A 21831-nucleotide genomic window follows, 5' to 3' on the forward strand; every position below is an offset into this window, starting at 1 on the left:
CAATACGTTGTTATTGTTTTAAAGCAAAAGCTTTTTCAAGAATGGGGTGTAACATTTCGGACGGTCAGCATAACCACAGGCTGTAACTTTCCACAATTACATAAAAGCTTCAGGAGAAAACTCTGAAGAACAAATTTATTCTTCAGGGTCTCTTACAGAATGCTTTTAGTCTAGTTTCCAGTGCAAATATTTCAGTACATTTGAAATAATACCAAATTAATGTAGGCCTACACGTAACTTGTTAGCAAGATACAAGCACCTTGTATCTTAAATAAACAATGTTATTATTGCCGTAAACCAATAAAAAAAATTGGGAAACAGTCTTATAAACAAAATAATCAGTGTAGAAGTAGTACTTTTTTAAAATCGATATTTAAGGAATTATTGACTTAAAACAACTTCCTGTGGTTTGCTGAAAAGTTTCTTGTAAGTTAGTAACTTTTAAGCTTTGCTTTTTTCGTAAAAAGTAAAAACTTTCCAAGATTATTTCTGCCCTAAGTAGATTCAGAAGAAACAGATTTCACAAGAACATGAAAGCAACGTGGGAATGCAGAAACGTTCCTCTCTGCGTCTGGCTGCTTGTGAGCTTAAAACCTCAATAGTAGAGAGTTTTCGAAGAGTTTGATAGTAGAGGACAAAGAGCAGCAATATTTTGGGGTTTAATAGGAGAGCAGCTAGAGCAGAGTGCTGCTCTTTAAGGCTTTTTTTTTTTTTTTTTTTTTAGATATTTGGACCCGTTCCTGTGCTCGGGGCTGCTACGTTTTTGGATTAGCAGCCGCCACTTTGTGCTGGTTTGAGATAGGCTCCCGGATGTATTCAGGCAATACAGGTGCATAATGGCGAATGATGAAGAGGAGCGATGGTTTGTGAAGAGCCATGTCCTCATTATAATTGGACAATTTATAGCTGTTGTAGGATTAGTTATTTTCCCCTCTTAAACTCTCTCACACACCATCGTCTCTTGATTAAACTGCGCCCCACGTGCTCTTGGTGCAATCTGGCTGTTTATTTGTGCGTACAACAGTCCCTCCACCCCCTCCTTCTTTCTCTGCAGCTGAAGCGTCTTCGTAATCCCCCCCCTTATTCAACACTCGCCCTGCCACTGTCCGTTAAGATTAGCCTTTCGAGGAGAGACTTCTATTTGCCTCTCATTATTAGACTTCTGCCACCTTTTCCCGGTTTAAGGCGTCGCTCTTCCTTCAAAAGGCGAGGCAGATGCTCTCTGTGTCACTCATCCTGACACCATGAGGGTCTGAGGCGGCAGTTCGGATGCTGATAATCCTGAGCTGTTACTGTGTGTGTGTGTGTGTGTGTGGGTGTGTGCGTGTGTGTGCGTGTGTGTGTGTGTGTGTGATGGAGCTTGGCGTGAGATTTCTATCCACAGGTAGGCCAGATGCTGTCTGTCATCTCCATTCAATCAATGCAATCAGTGACCTTTGCAGTAGCATGGTTGCTAGCACGGAGAAGCAGGAACAATGAAGAGTGAACGGCAGAAACACACGATCGATCTTATCGAGTATTTTTAGTCTGGTGTCTACTGAAAATATCTTAGTACACTTGAAATAAAACTAACTTGCAAGGAACTTGTTACCAAGATATAAGAGCTTGTTTCAAGTTAAGAAAAATGTATATGACAGAAATAATTTAGCAGAACTAGTACTTTTAAAAAATGGTATTAAAGAAATTATTGACTTAAAACAAGCTCATATTTTGCTGAAAAGTTTCTTGTAAGTTAGTTTTGCCTTATTTCGAGTGTACCTGTATTTGTGCTAGACTAAAACCACTTGGTAAGATTTTGTATTTTTTCATTGTGAAGAGAAGGAAAGCTTTTTGTTTTTTAGGAGGTTTTTCTGCAAACACAAAATTTTCTCCAACATAAAACGTAGATTTAAAGAGGTGTTTGCTATCCCCTGGGCTGTCAGCAGTGTGTGTGTATGTGTGTGCGTGTGTGTGTGTGTGTGTGTAGGTGTGTGTGTGTGTGTGTATCAAATGGAGACCTGTGCATTACATTGATCTTGGAGCTGATACAGTATCAGCTTTGTGCAGCTGTCTGGTGAAACGGTCACAGGAACAGGAACCTCCGATGGTTACCACACTGTCGGTGAATCTGCATTCAGAGCTTCCCTATGCTGACAACTTGCACAGAGCTTTTTTTTCCCCTCCATCTTCAGAATGTAACTGCATGTCTGTACCGATATGGTTTCTTTTTCCTTTTCTTGTATGTTTTTTTCAAATGTCTTGCAAAAGTATTCACACCCGATAGGGTGTTTTATGTTCCGACCGCAGGTGTCGATGTATTTTATTGAGACTTTGTGTTCCAGACCAACACAAAGTCCTAAAGTTGTGGCTTGTATTTATATTCAACCCCTTCTGCTCTGATACCCCTAGATAAAATTTAAGCACCTTCAGAAATCAACTAATTAGTAATTAGTTCACCATATAGCTGTTCTGTGTTATCCTCAGAGGTTTGTTATAACAACGGTTTTCCAACGGTTTTTTTTTTTTTTTTTTAATTAGCTATTTAAAACTTTTTGTCTTCAAAAACTAGCCACCACCTTTTTTCTTTCATACCTCTGTGCAGGGATCACATTTTAGGATTTTGGCAGCTTAGCCATATTCTCCAAAGTGGCTTTTTTTGCTCAATAGCCTTGTGGAAATCCTTTCCTCTTTCTAAATAAGTCTGAAAACTCTCGAGTTTATCACTGTGGATGAATTTTAAGCCTTCGGAACCAGACTTTCTTTAAAAAAAGACAGCCTTTGTGTAAAGTTAGTAAACAAAGCATGCTGGAAACCTTGTGCTGAGAGAAGCATGTATATTTACTTACTTTTTAAGCTGCATCTGTTTGCTGAGCAGAGGGAGTGTGTGTGCAAGCAATGCTGGTTTTAATATAGAAATATTGTTATTTGTTTGATTTTATTCCTTTATTGTATGTCTTTAGCAGTGAAAGGGAAGCTCGTCAGAGATGATGGGAAGATGGATGGATGGATTAAAACAGACAAGCCTTTAAGATACTTTAGACTGCAGGCTGGAAGTTCACATCTTAGCAGGACAACGACTGAACATGCAGCCAGAGCATAATAGAATCGACTAGATCTAAGTGTAATTATTTGATAAACGGCCTAGTCAAAGCCCAGACCTGAATACAATTGAGAATCTGTGGCAAGACTTGATGTTCACAGAGGTTATCAGTTGAATCTGACTGAGTATTCAGTAGGCAAGAGTAGTAAATATGCACTTTATAAGCCTAGGGGGACTAAATATATGTGTGCTTTTTAAGTTTTTTTCATTTGTGAAACATTTTTATATAATTTTTCTACGTCATCACAATCATATAGTGATTATCTATCCCATTGAATCCCATTGAAATGCAGTGACATTTGTGGTCGTAATGTGACAAACTGTAAAAAGGGGGTATGTTTGCTTTTGCAAGGAGCAGTAAATGACACATTGTCCTTTGAACAATTAGAATCAAAACAGTAAAAGTGAACATTTTAATTTTTTTATTATTATTTCTTTCTTATAATAATTCTTATAATGATTCTTAAAATTATTAATAATTTTAAGAATCTTCAACCTGTGATGGAGACAAAAATACTTTTAAATGAATAATGCAACCAATACTCTATCAGCTATCTTATCATAAATTTAAGCCAAAATGAAATCCAGCAGCAACACTCTGAAATGGAGCATTATTGCATATTTGTCTTAATTACATCATAAAGGTATAGTAAAGAATATGCCGAAACTTTAACGTCATATTTCTCAGGTTGTTACGATCATGTTACCATGTCTGGACCGAATCTGTCCAGACTGTTAGAGTTGATCTTTTTTAACAGAGACATCAAGCTGATCCATCAGGTTATACCTCCAGCTTCAGCAACCTGCCAGAGATTTACTCCTCAAAGCTCTAACTTGTGTCTAAGCTGTTCATCAGTAAATAAAAACAGGCTATTTCTGTGTCATTGTCAGGAAATAGGCTCCTAATAATGGCTGAGTGCTTCCTGGGCTTGTACACAGAGTCATTAATTCCTCTGAAATGGAAATGGATAGGGATGGTGCACTTCAGGCCTAATAGGCTGGTTTGGTTTTTGCTGGGATAAATGAGGACTGATGGCAATTGTTGTCTGATGTGTTTACAGAGCTAACGTCTGATTGTCTGCTGGATTATGTAAAGATTATGTAAATATAAGACATACAGTATGTGTAAAATAGATCTAAGACGTGAGAGCAAAGTCATTTGCTCTAAGGTGGAAATTCAACATGAAACTCATCAGCTTTCCTTTCTGTCAATTCACGTCCTTCTTTGAGAGGTAGTGGAAAATTTGTGATATGAATCTCAGTGTAATTTGGATGTTTTTTTTTTTTTTTTTTTTTTAGAAAATATGTACAGAAACATGTAAGCAGAGCTGAACCAAAGTAAAAATTTAGTTACAAGAGTTCATGCTTTGATTTGCAAAAATACTGCTGATGAAGAATCACTCACACCAAGAAGTAAAATTTGTGAGCCTGACTTGTTTGACTCATCCAGTGCTCTCTGGGGCCCCCTGTTGGTTTCGGGACCAAATGCAGCTGCTCGGTTTGCTTTTGCACTGGCCTGGCTCTACGGGCACATCTATATGAGGAACTTCTATATTCATCCACACATTTTTATCTTCTGAGTGGATGGGTGTGTCGATCATTTAAATTTTTTTTGGTTTTACTGCCACATGTGCATCTTCATGAAATAAGATGAGATTTGTTTAAAAAAAACTTTGGTAATTTAATTCGAAAAGTGAATATCATGTGTGTTGCACAGGATTATCAGCAGAGTAATACATTCCATTTGTTTATTTTTGGTTAATTTTGATGCTCATAGATGATGAAAAACCAAAATGTAGTTTTTTCTTTTAATTTCAACATAAAACCAACAAGTAAGGATTTTGGTAAAACGGAAATGTAAGCCTACAGTAGTTCAAGCTCAGGCACAAATTACAAATGAAATGGGAAAATGTACTTATTAAATAGATGACTGGATCACCGAGCAACAGTTGAGTTTATTTTTATGATGCTGTCTCTGGTTCAGGAGTGCAGTAACATGAGGAAAACAGCAGTCGTTGTTCATGTCCTGCATCTGTGGTGCATCTTGAATCAGTTATGGATCTGCTCAAACTCTTTGATTGGGCAAAATCCTCTCAGTTTATCCCTGTTGATTGTGTGTCTTTTTCTCCCACATTTTTTCTCTCCACACAACTTTCCATTAACATTTTTGCTGTAGAGCACTTTCTCGGCCTTCAGTTTCTTTTAGTGTCAGTCAACTCAGCAGTCTCGACTAACATTTACGCGCTCAAAATCATTTTTATTGTTTTTTTTTTTGTTGTTGTTGTTGTTTTTTACTGAATTGCATGTATTCATAAGGAGTGAGACATAGTCATAAAATCTGAAATAAATAAACGCGTGATTGGGTGTAATGACTATATAAAATATATAGCTTTCAAATTTTAGATTGAATTAATGAAAAAATGACGCAACTTTTTGAGGGTGTTGTGATTTATTGAGCTGCGTCTCTAACTGTATTACATTTTCCGCAGCTCCTGAGAAGAACAGCAGGGTTTGTTTTGGTTGGTTTTATCCATCCAGTCTGCGCTGTGCTGTCGGATTTTGTCACACTTTCCACGCCGCCTGTTGTTATAACACGCTGTAGTAGCGTGTCTCTTTAAATGCGGGGTTGCGTAGATCCTTCATGAATGAAACCATGTGATCCAAACATCATTTGACGTCTGGCGCCTCCGACCACAGACTAAAACAAGCGAGGAGGCAGAGGATATATGTAGAGAGACCTGTGAGAAAGCGTGAGGCGGCGGGGAAAAAAAAGAGAAAAAAGAAGCGCTTCTTCTCCAACTCCCGGCTGTCCTCCTGCCAGCGCTCACACCGTGTCCACGCAACAAGGCTCCGAAGGCGCCGGCTCCAGTTCTGGTGAGTCAGATTTAATTTGAAACAAAAGTGAAATCTCTGAAAAGTGCTGAATGTGGCGGTGTTTTGCTGAGTGTGCGCCGCCGCCTCAGCCGTCGCGATGCCGTGCTGCCGCTGCCGCCGCCGCCGCCGCCGCCGCGCTGTCCCCTGCTCTCCCCTGTCCCCAGCCGCTGTTTAAAGGGCAGTCAGCGCTGCTGGTAGTGCTGAATCATCATCGCTCGGTACGAGCGCCGCCGCGGACCCGCTGGGTCGCTCGAACCGCCTCGCTCTACCGACCAGCCGCTGATTTCATAATAACACAGACAAAGGGGGCCAGACTGCCGGGTGGGCTGTCAAAGCTTAAAAACTATGTGTCGGAATTAGAGGACCGAGAAGGAGGGGGCGCTACTCTGCTCAGCCTGGGGATTCCCTTGTTTTGAGGCTGAAACTAAAGGAGCGAGGGGTCGTCATTGGCAGCTCGGAGCGGTAACTACACCTAACCTCATTAGCGGAGAGGCGGCAGCAGCGGCGGACACAAGCTGGACACATTCAGGTAGGACAGCTGCTCCGATGCTCGGTACCTGCGCCGCCTGAGGTGGGTTTATTTGACGTGCTGACTCGCAGCCTGTTCGCCCTTTGTTAAGTTCTGTGACTGAAACGTGCCTACAAATCGGACTCTACGTGCAGGCTGTCATCCCAGAGTGTCGGTAGCTGTCAGACGTCCCAGCAGCTAGCTTAGACGGAGCGGCTGTTTTGACATTTGCTTTGTGTCAGCCACCCCCCCGACAGGCCTTCAGCTCATGCGTCTGTCAGCGGAGAGGATTTATTTTTCCTTTTTATTGTGTGAGTGAGCGTGAGCGTGAGTGGAGCGAAGTGTGGAATCGGTGGGTTCGTCTCCTGGCATGCCGGTGTTGTAGCTACACCGGCTGGGCTGGCGGCAGAGATGCTGATTCATCACAACGTTGTTATTTCTCAACGTTTGCGCGAGCGGAGCGGAGGCATGAGGGAGCCATGGCAACACGGCGGCGGGCGGACAAAGGTCTGGAGCGAAGGAAGAGGAGCTCAGCTCATATTGTGACGAGGGAACAAAAATACGCTCCGTTATGTCGCTCATATTCACTTTTTCTTTCTCTGCTGATAATTAAACCATTTCTGTGTTGGAAGAAACTGGTTTTTAAAACGGAATTGGAGCTGAATCCATTTGTTTTCCATTCATTTGTTCCGCTGGTGCTTTATAGGCAGAGGCTCATCAAATGACATCGTACTGTAAACTATTTTAGTCACCATGTTTCGACCTTTCGCATTTATTTAGAGGGGTGGACCGTTTGTTCAGGCAACCTATTTATCTGCCGGATTTTTATAAATATTGACATTAGCTATCATGAACGTATTAAAAAGATGATTCTGATTTTTTTTTCATTTATTACCACCAACCTGACAGGGACTACACTGAAAATCAGCCTCTATTTATTGCTAAGTCTGCCACATATATAAACTGAAGTTCCCTTGTTATTTATACCTATTGTCCCTTTTAAATAAATTAAGTAAAATTAAATGTTCATTTACTGGTGAACATTAATAAATTAGAAAATAACAAGGAAGGTATTTCTCCATTCGTTTTAGCTTTCCATTAATATATCACGATATGTTTCAGTGATAAACATCCTTTTTTAAATTAGTCTTATGTAATATTCATATGTGTTTCGGCACATTTGATTTTTTTTTTATTTTGGGGAAGTTTAGCTGATATTGTGATGAGGAATAAAAGATAGACTCTGGTATCTGTGATGTTGGCTTTTTTGGTAAATGTGGGATAATTGTAATTAGGTTGTGGTGAATCGTAAATTAGAATATTGTCAAAAAATATATATCTTTTTTTCAGTAATTCAATTCACCTTTCATACTTTTTCCTTCCACTCAATTTTCCATTGACATAGTTGTATATATTTCTGAGCTCAGTTACTTATTTTGGTCTTATTTAATATTCCATTTTCAGAAAAACTGTATACCATAAACATTGAAAGGATTAGAAATAAACTCTTGAAATATACCACCTGAAATGAAGTTCAACTATAGCTTCAGTTTCGCAATTAAATCGCCGAAAGATAAAATCAAATTTGCCGAAATTTGTGTTTTAGAAAAATGTCACGTTTTAAGACTTGAATTTAAGTTCTGCGTTTTGTCTAATCCCAGGATATTTTAAGATTGTTGGTCATTAGAAAGAGTTAGCCGTCGACAGCTCTAAAAACTCGATTGCAGAACAGTCAAAATCTACAAAGATAGAAAATATGAAGAAGTTAAGTGATGCTCAGAAGATGTCTCTGCTCATAAATGCAGTAGGTAGCTGTTCGGTGTTTTCATTTAGTATAATGTGACAGAATGGACATTAGAAGTATTACACCCCCCTCCCTTTTTTTACTTTACTTTATTTAAAGACTTCTTTTGACCGTGCCTTTGGGCTGCACTTCCCCTGCTTGAGCTGGGATGCAGTTACAGCAGTTCGCCACCAGTTGGCACATGGAGCACGGTGAGCACTCCTGACTCAGCGAGCCAACGGCAATTTAGTGCAGTAACGGCTGGTCAGCGGAGGCGCTCACTGTCGCTCTTGTCTGTGTTAACAGGTAAATATCAATTAGCGCTGCTATTTACATAAATTGTCTTGTTGAGGGGAAGTGTGCTAGAGTAAAGTAACTAAATGTTTATGTGTAAGTTTTGAATGAGCATTTTGACCTATATTGTAAATATTTATTGACTCAGCGAGCCAACGGCAATTTAGTGCAGTAACGGCTGGTCAGCGGAGGCGCTCACTGTCGCTCTTGTCTGTGTTAACAGTGTAAAGAAAATAAAGAACCTGCGAAAAACACACTGTCTAATCATTAAAGTGTGCAACAAAAATTGGTGGCCCGTACGGGGATCAGCGGTGCTTCAGTAAAGAGAAAGAGAGATCGTGGCACACCAGCGATGGAGTTGGAGCAACTGCAGGACCAGCTAAGTAAGGCCCTAGTGCAGTTGAAAGTGGACCAGCTACAAGAGGTGTGTTTATATGGAAAAGTCTCAGCAGAAAACCAAACCAGGAAGCACAAGCTGATCAGTCTAATAAATACAGCTGTAGATACAGCTATAGATTGTGAGGAAGAGGATGTGGCTTGTGAATTCCTCAGCAGATTAATATCAAAAGCTAAAGAAGTGAGCGAAAATGAGATGTCACAGATGGTCGATGATGCTGTGAATCAGGATAATGCTGCTCTTATAAGTTTGCAAGAACAATATGCAGCATTACAGTTAAGTTTCCAGGCTGCAACAAAGAAATTACAGGGAGAAATGGCAAAATTGGAAAACAAAGTGAAAAAACAACCTACCAACCCCATTGTAGCACATCCACCAGAAGTTACAATAAGAAGAGAATTTAAAATTAATGGCCAAATTGGAGAAAGAGGTCAGAGAGACAAACTGTCCTATTCAAACTTGATCCATCAGATTGAAATGGGCCTAAAAAGAAATCACAGTGAAGTGGAGATCATAGAGGCTGTGGTCAGGGCTATTAGCCCAGGTCTACCCCTTCGCGACATGCTAGAGATCAAAACAGACCTCACTATTGCACAGCTGCGAACAATACTAAAGGGTCATTACAAAGAAGACAGCTCCACTGACCTGTACCATCGGTTAATTAACATCACACAGGACAGTAATGAGTCACCACAAAATTTCTTGTTTAGAGCAATAGAGTTAAAAGAAAGATTGCTTGCGGCATCTAGAGAACCTGGCTCTGAGGAAGATTACGGCCCAGAACTGATTCAAAAGAAGTTTCTGAGAGCAGTAGGAACAGGACTTATTAATGATAATGTTAAACACCAGCTCAAGAACTTCCTGGATGATCTGACAGTTGCAGATGATGTACTGATAGCAAAGACTAATGAGGCAGCTAGTATTGAATGGGAAAGGCAACAGAAGTTCAGAAGGAATAATAAAGATCTGAAAGTGAGGGAGGTTAGAGCAGAAGCACAGGCAGTTCCCAAAACAACAGTTGGAGCAGTTTGGGAGCAAGAACAGCCATCTTCCATCGAAAAAAAAAATAGAACTGGAAAAGTGCAATCATCTGCTTCTCACACAGAAACTGAGCTCCTAGATGCCATCCGACAACTTCAAAGTGAGATGCAAGACATCAGGAGACTGGTTAATGACTCTCATTTATCTATTTCCAAATCAAAACCAAGTCGGAGGCGTGGATGTAAACATTGCCAGGAAAACAATAGAGGAGAGTTTTGTGACCATTGCTTCAAATGTGGACAAGGTGGGCATCTATCACGTGGGTGTAGATTTGTTAAAAACACATCAGACAGGCCCGGAGAAGCAGATATGTCTGTGAGCAGTGTGACATCTGTACCAGCAACAGAATATGATAAAAAGGAAAATGACCAAACAGGAAATGGACACAAGCTGACCACTGACATCACACATCATTCGGAACTTAAGTGTATGGAAGGAGTGAGACATGCAGCACCTGAGTTGAATGAGAGTGTTGGTATCAACCTCCTCTCTCCATCACAAAGAGACAAACTGCTTAACTTGATTGGAAAGAAGTGTACCATTATCTGTCTGCTGGATGGAGTGGAAACCAGAGCTCTATGGGATACTGGATCACAGGTCTGCCTCATGAGTGAAAAATGGAGAAAGCAGAATCTCCCTCATGTTACTATCAGAAGTCTCACTGAGATTATTGGACCTGGAATATTGGATGGAAGAGCAGTGAATAAGACACCAATCCCTTTTATTGGCTGGGTTGAGGTCAAATTTAAATTACCATCAGTGAGTCAAACACAACTAGAGCTCTGGGTGCCAGTTCTAGTTGCTGAAGAGGATGCAGTGGGAGAAGAACCAATCATTGGTTACAATGTGATTGAGTACCTATTAAAAGGGGTCTAGATCCTCCCACCATCATCACAGAAGCTGTTAGTACAGCATTTTCCATTGAAAGTAAGAAGGCAGAGGTATTTCTAAAAGTCATGAGAAATATGAAGGAGGAACAGGGCATAAGTACTGTTAAAGCATCGAGAGAAAACTTCATCATCCCAGCTGGCCAGGCGAAGATGGTGAAGTGCAGTACACTGAGCTGGTCCACTTGCAGGTCAGCAAGGAGTCCTGTTTGAACCTCTGTCACAGTCGCAGCTACCAGAAGGACTAAGGGTTAAAGAAGGAATAGTGTGCCTACATCAGAGTTCCTGGTCCTGCTTCAGAATCCCAGTGAACAATGATACTGCTCATGACATTATTTTACCCGCCAAAAGCAAAAAGGTCAAATCCAAGCAGTAAAAGCAATGTATGTGGCACCAACAGAATCAACAAAAATAAATGAAATAGAGACACCAAATTTCAATTGTGAAAAGGGAACTTCAACAGGATCAGAGAGCAAAGGAGAAAAAAAGGAGAACCAAAATAGGGCTGAAAGTGAAGATCTTTGGGATCCACCAGTTCCCATCAGCCACCTTTCCCCAGCACAACAGCAGTTGGTGAAACAACTACTCCGAGATGAGTGTAAAGCCTTCTCTCATGATGATTATGATGTTGGAACCATCCCCTCACTGCAGCTCAAAATCCGACTGCAAGATCCCACACCAGTGACAAGAACATATATATCTGTTCCAAAACCACTGCACAATGAGGTAAAAGAATATCTTGAAGATTTGTTAAATAGAGGATGGATCACAAAGTCTAGGTCAAATTATTCTAGCCCAATAGTCTGTGTCCGTAAAAGGGATGGTAGCCTCAGACTGTGCTGTGATTACAGAGAGTTGAATAAGAAGTCTCTGCCAGATCGTCATCCCATTCCCCGCATACAGGACATGCTAAATAGCCTGATTGGAAGTTCTTGGTTTTCTGTCCTTGATCAGGGAAAAGCCTATCACCAGGGCTTTCTGGAAGAATCAAGTCGCCCGCTCACTGCATTTATCACACCGTGGGGTCTGTATGAATGGGTGAGAATACCATTTGGATTATCATCAGCACCAGCAGAGTTTCAGAGGTCCATGGAGGAGTGCCTGACTGGACTACGTGATGAGGTGTGTTTGCCTTACCTGGATGATAATTTGGTGCACTCTAAAACATTTGAAGACCACTTGAATCATCTTAGAAGTGTATTGCAGCGTTATCAGGAAACAGGAGTCAAGCTGACACCAAGGAAATGTGACATCTTTAAGAACCAAGTGAGATTTCTTGGAAAGTTGGTCACAAAAGATGGATATACAGTGGATCCTGCAGATATTGCTCCTGTACAGGCTTTGAGAGAGAAAACCCTCCACAGTGGGAGAACTGAGAAAATTATTGGGATTTGTCTCCTACTATGAGTTACATCCCAAACTTCTCCGGCATAGCTAAGCCTCTATATGATCTTCTCTCCTTAAGCCCTGAGAAAAGGGAAAAGGAAAACACAAAAGCGAGAAGTAGGGAAACAAAATCAGAACAGTGGACAATTACCATCATCACACCCAATTATATGGTCAGCAAAACATCAAGAAGTGCTTGGCCAGTTATTAGATTTTCTAGTGAAGCCACCAGTATTGGGTTATCCGGACTTTGAACAACCGTTCATTCTACATTGTGATGCTTCACAAGAAGGGCTTGGTGCTGTACTTTACCAGAGACAACAGGGAACTCTAGCAGTCATAGCATATGGATCCAGAACGCTAACACCCCAGAAAAAACTATCACCTTCATTCAGGAAAACTGGAGTTCCTGGCTCTGAAGTGGGCCATCTGTGAGAGGTTTAGAGATTATCTCTATTATGCACCACCATTTACAGTTTACACTGACAATAACCCTCTTACATATGTGCTTTCCACAGCTAAACTGAATGCAACCACTCATCGATGGGTTGCTGAACTGGCTGATTTCCAGTTCTCAATAAAGTATCGCCCAGGTAAAGTAAATGGAGATGCAGATGGTCTCTCCCGAATGTCACTCAGCATGGAGGAGTACATGCAAACCTGCACACAGGTAGTACACCCAGAGGTGATGAACAGTGTTATTCAAGCAGTTGCTCTTCAGTTTCAAGACTCTGAGCCATGGCTATGCCCAGCAACCATCAACAGTCTGGTCACAGAGGAATGTGATGCAGCTAACACATCAGTAAAGGACATCAGTAGAGCAGCTCTTAGACAAGCTCAACAAGATGATCCAGTGATTAGTGAAGTATTGAGATGTATTACTGCACAGAAAAAAACCAAAGCATGGCTGGCACAAGGGCAACAGGTTGGCTGTTGCTCTGATGAGACAAAAACACAGATTATATATGGATGAAGATGGACTACTCCACCGCAAGACAGCCAGTCGCTCACAACTCCTTCTACCACAGAAATATCATGCACTTGTTTTTAAGGAGCTTCATGAGGAGATGGGTCATCTTGGAGTTGAGAGGGTGTTGCATCTCATCAGAGATCGTTTCTATTGGCCTAACATGCAAGGTGATGTTGAACACTATGTCACCCGTGTATGCAGTTGTTTGAAACGAAAGCGGCCCAATAAACCAGCTCGAGCCCCTCTTACCAACATCATCACTACATACCCATTTGAGTTAGTCTCCATTGATTTCTTACATCTGGAGAAATGCAGTGGTGGGTATGAATACATCCTTGTAGTGATGGATCATTTCACACGGTTTGCCCAGGCTTATCCTTGCAAAAACAAAGCTGCCAAAACAGCTGCAGAGAAAATATTTGGGGATTTTATTTTGAAGTTTGGTTTTCCCACAAAGCTGCATCATGACCAGGGTAAAGAGTTTGAAAACAAACTATTTGCATCACTCGAAAAGTACAGTGGAGTCAAGGGGTCAAGAACAACGCCATACCATCCGCAGGGTAATGGTCAGGTTGAAAGGTTCAACAGGACACTACTTGCCATGCTGAGGAGTCTGCCAGAAATTGAAAAAAGATTGGAAATCTTCTCTACCAAAAGTGGTTCATGCATACAATTGCACACGCAGAAGCTACTGGCTATGCTCCGTACTTCCTCTTATTTGGTGGTCAGCCCGGCTCCCCATTGATCTTATGTTTGGTCTCAGTGAAAAGAACCAAAGCTCTTCCCACCGGGATTATGCAGAAAAATGGAGGACAAGGATGAGTGAAGCCTATCAGTTGGCATCCAGGACAGCCAGTAAGCAAGCGATGAGAGGAAGGCTCACTATGATAGGAAACTGCATGGAGGGAGTTGTATCCAGGTTGCCGAGTGCTTGTTAGGAATCTGAATGAGAAGGGAGGACCAGGAAAATTGAGAGCATTCTGGGAAGATAAAGTGTACCTTGTTAAAGAAAGGAAACATCAGGACAGTCCTGTCTATGAAATTCACCCAGAAAGTGGAAAAGGCGAATCAGGACCATCCACAGAAATCTGCTGCTTCCATGCGATTTCCTTTCAACGACAGAACCAAAAGTAACCACTCAACCTAAAAGACCCGAAAAGAAAGAGAAGCAGAGACATGCAGACAGCTCTGATGATGAAGACAACTGGGAAGCCATCATTCATCCACCTCTACAGCATCACAAAATGGAGTCAGATCATCTCATCGAGAGTCAGCTGAGAGCGGAGGCACCAGAGTTCCACCCAATCAACGAGGACATGCAAAGGGACTGCATAGCTGATGGTGGTGGACCAGGGCAGCAACCAACTCTTGGTGAGGACATGGATGCAACACTAGAAGACGACTTTCATCCAGAGAACATGAACAGTGGAGATGAGTCTCACCAGTCAGCTGCCAGTGTCCAAGAAGAGACTGACATATCACCCCACAGGGTGGGAAGGTATCCTTTTGAACAAGAAAACCTATGTTACGATTCAATTACCATAATTTGGGACAGCCTTTTCTCTAATGTGAATAAGTTAGAATGATTTGCATGATTAACTACTTTTTGATGTATCTTAGGTAGAATGATAGATGAGTACCCATGGTATCAATTTCAGCATGTTTTTAAAGGTAGAGTTTACTTTTAAGTTAAAGTACCTTACTCTCAGAAGAGATTGCAGATATTTACGCTACTGGCGGATCAAGTGGTGGATTGTCATCGTGCACAATGGCGTCGACTGCAGCAATGTGGCGTTAATAGGAGATATATGTCATATTGTCGGACTGGACACAGCATAGCATCTCTTTGAACATTCATTCTGACTCCTTCCTAGAAGTACTCTGCATAATTGTAAAGCATTAAAACATGTTTGCTGATTTATTTGCTGTAACGCTAGGGTACCCGAATGTCGGGACGACATTACATTTTGGAGGGGAGAGTGTGACAGAATGGACATTAGAAGTATTACACCCCCCTCCCTTTTTTTACTTTACTTTATTTAAAGACTTCTTTTGACCGTGCCTTTGGGCTGCACTTCCCCTGCTTGAGCTGGGATGCAGTTACAGCAGTTCGCCACCAGTTGGCACATGGAGCACGGTGAGCACTCCTGACTCAGCGAGCCAACGGCAATTTAGTGCAGTAACGGCTGGTCAGCGGAGGCGCTCACTGTCGCTCTTGTCTGTGTTAACAGGTAAATATCAATTAGCGCTGCTATTTACATAAATTGTCTTGTTGAGGGGAAGTGTGCTAGAGTAAAGTAACTAAATGTTTATGTGTAAGTTTTGAATGAGCATTTTGACCTATATTGTAAATATTTATTGACTCAGCGAGCCAACGGCAATTTAGTGCAGTAACGGCTGGTCAGCGGAGGCGCTCACTGTCGCTCTTGTCTGTGTTAACAGTGTAAAGAAAATAAAGAACCTGCGAAAAACACACTGTCTAATCATTAAAGTGTGCAACAATAAAGTCAGATTATTGGTGAAGAGCAGACAGAACCTCTGTCGTCTTAAACTACTTCACTCTCAAAAACGTCATAAAAGTTTGGCTAATTCATGAATCTTTGAACTGTCTTCTTATTTGGTTAGAGCTATTATTTACAAAGAAGCTGATGATTATTTTCATGGAAAATGGAGGTTAGTGGCTGTGTTTCTCCAATAATCTTCCTGTGTGAAACATCTTATTTTCTCCTTTTAGATGAGTCCAGTTGGTTAATCGAAAAACTCTTTGCATGTTCTTTTCTCAATAAAGATTATTGATGGCACACCTACTTCTATTTCTCTTATAGTGTGGATCAACTTAGAGGTTTTTTGTGGGTTTTTTTTGGTTGGTGATTTCCACTTTGGTTTTGGCTTCTCTCAGACTAGTTGTTTGTTTCTGGACCAATTAATCTGGATTTAGATGAAAGACAAAGAGAGTTATCTCCTGCAGGTAAGAAACTAAGTGCTTATAACATTTTAACAGGAACTCACTTAAAAGTTGAACTACCCCTTTAGACTGACTTAAAAAGCAGGGTTTTAGCCTTCTTTTAGTTGATTGAGGTTGTATTTATGTTTAAAAAATAATGTATATATTTGGTCACTTTCATAGAGAAAATCTTGATATCTATAAGCTTACATCTGCCTCTGATACACCTTAGCATAATTAGCTAGCCTGACTCTTCTTTTTAAGATGAAAAATATCTATTAGACTATAATTTATAAACATCATGCTTTTGCCTGTAAACATTTATTCAAATTGGGTGCCATAATATTTGAAAACCTTATATCTGTTTTTCTGAATATACTGGCTTTACCTTAAGTAACTCCCCCGATAAAACAAACAAAAGCCCCAGAAAGGGATTGACTGTTGTGGCAGTTAATGAACCACGCAGACCTGAGCTAAAAAAGGAAAGCGGCTCAGTGAACTATAATGCCTTGCAACAGAATATCCTCTGATTGATCTCTTGTGGATAGGCCATTATCTGCTGCCTGGTAGCAACCTATGAGCGGTGCAACTCTTAAACACTAAAGAGTAATAGGGAAGCTCTGTGGGCACAAGAAAAACAGAAACTTCACCCCCTAATGACTCCATATCAGCAGCTTTAGTTAGAGTCAGCACTCTGCAGAGTGTATCAAAAGTATGTAGTAAGCAAGTTGGCAAGTACTGTAATAGAGGGTCATAATGATGAAACAGTTGTATCAGTATTGGAGGGAAAAGCAGCCCCCCACCCCTCTTACCACCACCACTGTCTTCACACACTTTCCCCATTTCCTTTCTCTTGTTGAACGTACGCACACACAACCTAAGGGGCTTAGCTTTTTATACTTGGTATCAGTATTTAATCAGTGCTTGAAGTGCATTTCTCTGTCAAGTACTTTCCCATCCTTCCCTGGTGTTCGCGGTAATTGAACGCTGACCAATGCTTATGTGTGCAACTTTGCTGATGGTGGCGGAGCGGCAAGACGCGCGGAGCAAGGGGGATGAAGGAAGAGGGAGGAAGAATGAGAGATGGGATTTGCGGAGAGATTGAGAACAAGGACCTTTTTGTCTTCAAGGCATTCCCCTGAAAATGCTGAGGCGAAGCAAATGCGCTCTCGCTTGACAGATGGCGTTTTCACTTGTTACTTACCACAGCTAGTTTCTTTGCCCTGTTTTTTTGTGCGTGCATGTGTGTATGTGAGAAAGAGGGCGCGAGTGCAAAGAGGAGACTGAGATATACAACACCTACAAGAACCTAAGATCTGCTTGTTGTTGTGCATTGTAGCAGCGAAGTAAAAGCAAAAAAACAAAAAAAAAAACAACAACGTGTCTTAGTTCCTTTTTTTAGTTATTTTTTGCAAAGGGAAGTGATTTTACTACCAGTTGGTCTTTGAACATTTCACACTTCTTTCATTTCCACCCCGTCACCACGTTTGACCTGAGCTGCCTCCTTCCAGGACAAAGTCCAAAGCATTGAATTCGGTTTAACGTCGCTCTGTTTCACCACATCAGAGCAGTTTGTCTGTCTGAGTAAAGAGCCTCTCAATTCCCTGCGTGTACGGGGATCAAGCTGATGAAACGCTCCGTAAAGCCTCCTTTGAAGGGAAGACGGGGCAAACAGCTAAGACAGGTGTTTGCTCTACAGGACAGAAAGAAATTTGTTTAAATGTATGGCAGAAAATATTAACAGGTACGCTGTTAATATAGCCGTCTTCTTTGTGTGTGTGTGTGTGTGTGTGTTTGCTTACAGGCAAGAAACTTTGGTGTCCAGGAACATCTGCTAGAGCTGTATAAGAAATAAAGGATTGTTGTTTAGCTTTATTAGTTGTTTAGCTTTGACCTTAGTTGCGTCATTAAGTTGCTAATAAAAGCTTGGTGGCCTTTATTGCTACCCACATTTATTGGTAGACAGATAAAGTGCCTTAAAACAAACTCATCTTTCATTGCATTAGAATAATGTCACACCGAAAAACTTTAGAAAAATACAACTTTTAATTCAGGTACATTTCCTCTGTGGTTAAGAAATCCTTTACAAATTCTTTGACGGTGCTTTATTTCAGGGTCCTCTTGTTGATCTGGTCACTTCAGCTCCCCCAACAGAACCAAGGTTTAAAGTCGAATTTTAAATCATCTGGTATTCCAAAACGTTTATGGTTTATGATTTTCTGCTTTCTAATAAGGTGTTTGGAAGAGAAACACGTCCACAGCATTACAGATCCACCGCCGTACCTGAGAGTGGACACACATTTGCCAAACCCAAATCTTCGTCTCGTCTGAGCAAAGCACACCTCAAACATGGTAGATGGAGATGTAATGAAGACCTGGTGACTCCAACATGGCACCTTTTGCTCCAATTCTCTCACAGTGAGTTTTGGACAGTTTAAGACTTCCCAGGCATTCTCCATCACTGTGAGTGGTGGCAGATAAATGTGGCTCCTGATGAGTGGCTAAGATAATTGTACATCTGTGAAATGTCGTGCTCTACTGAAACAATTAGACATACACTGAAACTCAGATGAATTTTTTTCTTAAACTTTCAGCTTAGGGAGATTCCTCTGCTACTTTAATGGATGTATTTATTTACAGCGTTTCCCACAACTTTACCAGGAGCGTCTTCAAATAATGACTGCAGTTGAAAGACTTGCTTTTCAAAAGTTAATGAAAAGACTTAGTAATACCTTTATTTGATTATTATAACATGAACTTAACCTGTGTTTTAACCATTAAATTTGTCTCTTTAATGCCATAAAGCTTGTTTTTGCTTAGTTTAAATACCAGAAAAGCTTTAACGAGTGGTCCATCCCAGCTTGTTGTGTCTAAATGAGTGTTTTTTTCAGTCCGTTAGGTTTGTTGAAAACCTAATTACTGGTGTTCAGTTTTAAGTTGTTGCGTGATGTGGTCTGTTTACCCCTGAGTTTTGAGAACACATTAAAGAAAACTTCACACGCGCTGCCCTTGCACACCTGAAGCCCTGGATTGCGATAGATTGCGCAGGTGTTCACGATATTCTGTCCACCTTCTCTTTGTGTGTGTTTAAAGGCAAGAAACTTTGGTGTTTTTGAACATAATTCATAAGTATCGTCTGCGTGTTTATGATCGTCTTTACAACTGGGATTCCTCTCAGAAAAGTCTTGTTATGCTTGCAAATTTCAGAAAGTGTTAGCGAGAAGTAAAACGAGAGATGGAAACGCGGGAATAAAAGACGGATTTGGTGGTGAGTGAGAGAGGCAGGGAGGAAAGGAAGCAGTGGGGCAGATCAATATTTGAGTGTTTTTTCCTCTCCACAGTAATGATGAAATATGGTGTAAGCAGATCTGGTACATAATCATTGCTGTGCTCCACTGTCTCCCCCCTACACACACTTCATCTGCTTCCGCATTAGTGGGCTGCGTTATTTAGTCTGTTTATACCCAAACTCTACAAGTGCATTAACTTCTTTTTACATAACCTGACTGAAATCAAGACAAATCTCATTGTAAGTTGCACCAGACGGATTAGCAGACAGAAAACAAGTTCATAGTTTTAGTTTAAGTTGTGTTCAAACTCATTTAGCTCTTCAGATCAACGTACGTCTCAAACAAAGTTCCCACATCTCCCCTTGTGGCGACGGCTTTCTTCGCTTTCGGGAAGTTTCTGTCTGCGTGAGACCCTCTGTGCACAGTGACAATCCTGTGGCGTCGAGGCCCTGTGAACAGTGCACAGCTTCGAAGGCCCTAGTAACAGGAATACCCGCAATACCGGTTGTCTACTAGTTGCATCATCTCAATGCGCCAACTTGCCGCAGTTTTTAACTGCAGTGTGACGAGTCTCCGATTGTGGTATGAATTTGTGAACCTTAAAAAGAAAAAAAAAAGAAAGAAAGACAAGAAGAAAAGAAGCACCAGTCTCTGTGGATCAATGCCAAGGAGTTAAAAGAGAGGGAACAAAGTCTGTATGTCTGTAGCTCACGGCGTGGTGGCAGCTCTTAACCGTCACCTGTGACATTAAAATATTTCCTCTGTTCATTCCAAAGTCTGATTTATAGTTTATACATTTAAACTGTTTTTAAACAAAAGTGCAACTTCTTTAAGAATTAACTGACTACATATCATTACAACCAAATTTAAGGTCAGCAAACCAAGCACTGTATTGTTTGGTACTTAGAACAACAATCTAAAGTGAAATTTATACATTTTTACATGATCTTCTGGCTTTTGTTGGAAAAATCCTTTGAAACAAACGATCGTCTTTGTAACATACTGTACTTTGCAACCTGAAGATTGGCAGAGGTTTAATGGAGTTGTTTAAGAACAGAATATTTTAAATATCTACAAAGTTAGATTTCTCTTCTTTTATTATGAATGAACATAGCAGATTTTCTCTTTTTTATATCAATTAAAAACCAACCAGATGTAGCTTGGACTGTTGGCAAAGGCAAGGGTTTGTCTTTGCCTTTGTGTATTTTGGTTAAAAATACACAAAGGAGATATTGACTATCAAACTTTGGAAAAGTTAAAAAAAGAAAAGTGAGAATGGATTTTTTTTTTCAACTTGGAAAAAAAACAGTTGAATTAGGAATGGAGTATTTCTAGTCTACATTTTGTGTGAATTTTTACAAATAAAAGAAAATGTTAAAAAAAATTGTGATTTAAAAAGTCTGTTGAAGATCTAAAATTATATTGGATCTAAGTTGGTTGAGGAAAAAAGCTGAAATGGCTGTTTGTGAGAGAACCACTGATTAGAATCTGAGGGCGATTTCTTTGTTTAGGATGTAAAATCAACGTTCGTAGTATTAATTTTCTGAGCTTTTTGATGTGAACGTTCTTTGTTAATAAATATTGGAGGCAGAGTTGATGTTATATATTGTGTGTGAGAGAGAACTGTTGCTTTAAAGGAGGATTTTACACATTTTAAATAAATACTTCATAATTTAAACATATGTTTAAATATTTCAAACATATTTTGGGATGGCGCAGTTGGTAGAGCTGTTGCCTTGCAGCAAGAAGGTCCTGGGTTCGATTCCCGGCCCGGAGTCTTTCTGCATGGAGTTTGCATGTTCTCCCTGTGCATGGTGGATTCTCTCCGGGTTCTCCGGCTTCCTCCCACAGTCTAAAAACATGTCTGTCAGGTTAATTGGTCTTTCTAAATCCTCCCTAGGTGTGAGTGTGTGTGTGAATGGTTGTTTGTCCTGTGTGTCTCTGTGTTGCCCTGCGACAGACTGGCGACCTGTCCAGGGTGAACCCGCCTCTCGCCCGGAACGTTAGCTGGAGGTAAACACCAGCAACCCTCCTGACCCCATTAGGGACAAAGGCTGTTAGAAAATGGATGGATGGATGGATATTTCGGGATCTTATACTGTCAGTTAGCAACATGAGGTTGGTTAACATTTCCATAGTGGCTTGTCTTGTTTGTTTAAAATCTCCTTCCAGTCTTTTTGGATTCTCTCACAGAAATAACCTTGTAAAAATAGTAAAAGTAACAATCTTGACAATGCTTTTAATTTTTGGGTTTGCAATCAACACCAAGTACAGTTTATCATTATTATGATACATCAAAATTGTTGCAACTTTTGTAGTTGTTGTATTAAGAAAGCTACGATAATTTCCCATCCCTACTTATTTTCCAAAAACTGCCA

The 21831-nt window shown here is 40.6% G+C and overlaps 1 protein-coding gene across 7 annotated transcripts in view; it reads left to right on the plus strand.

Moving 5' to 3' along the window:
* Positions 1-5650: 5650 nt before the first annotated feature.
* The window catches only part of mafgb (v-maf avian musculoaponeurotic fibrosarcoma oncogene homolog Gb), a 39636-nt gene continuing 23455 nt past the window's right edge, over positions 5651-21831 (plus strand). For 2 of the 7 annotated variants that reach the window (XM_044114303.1, XM_044114306.1), the window contains exon 1: positions 5651-5953. Coding sequence is in view for 2 of the 7 variants with exons in the window: in XM_044114299.1 (XP_043970234.1) it covers positions 8891-10852 (1962 nt within the window). In the remaining 5 variants the exon portion in view is untranslated. The other 5 variants (XM_044114304.1, XM_044114307.1, XM_044114299.1 and 2 more) reach the window with 4 other exon arrangements.

Source organism: Gambusia affinis, linkage group LG04 (genome assembly GCF_019740435.1).
Source record: "Gambusia affinis linkage group LG04, SWU_Gaff_1.0, whole genome shotgun sequence".
NCBI classification, from domain to species: domain Eukaryota; kingdom Metazoa; phylum Chordata; class Actinopteri; order Cyprinodontiformes; family Poeciliidae; genus Gambusia; species Gambusia affinis.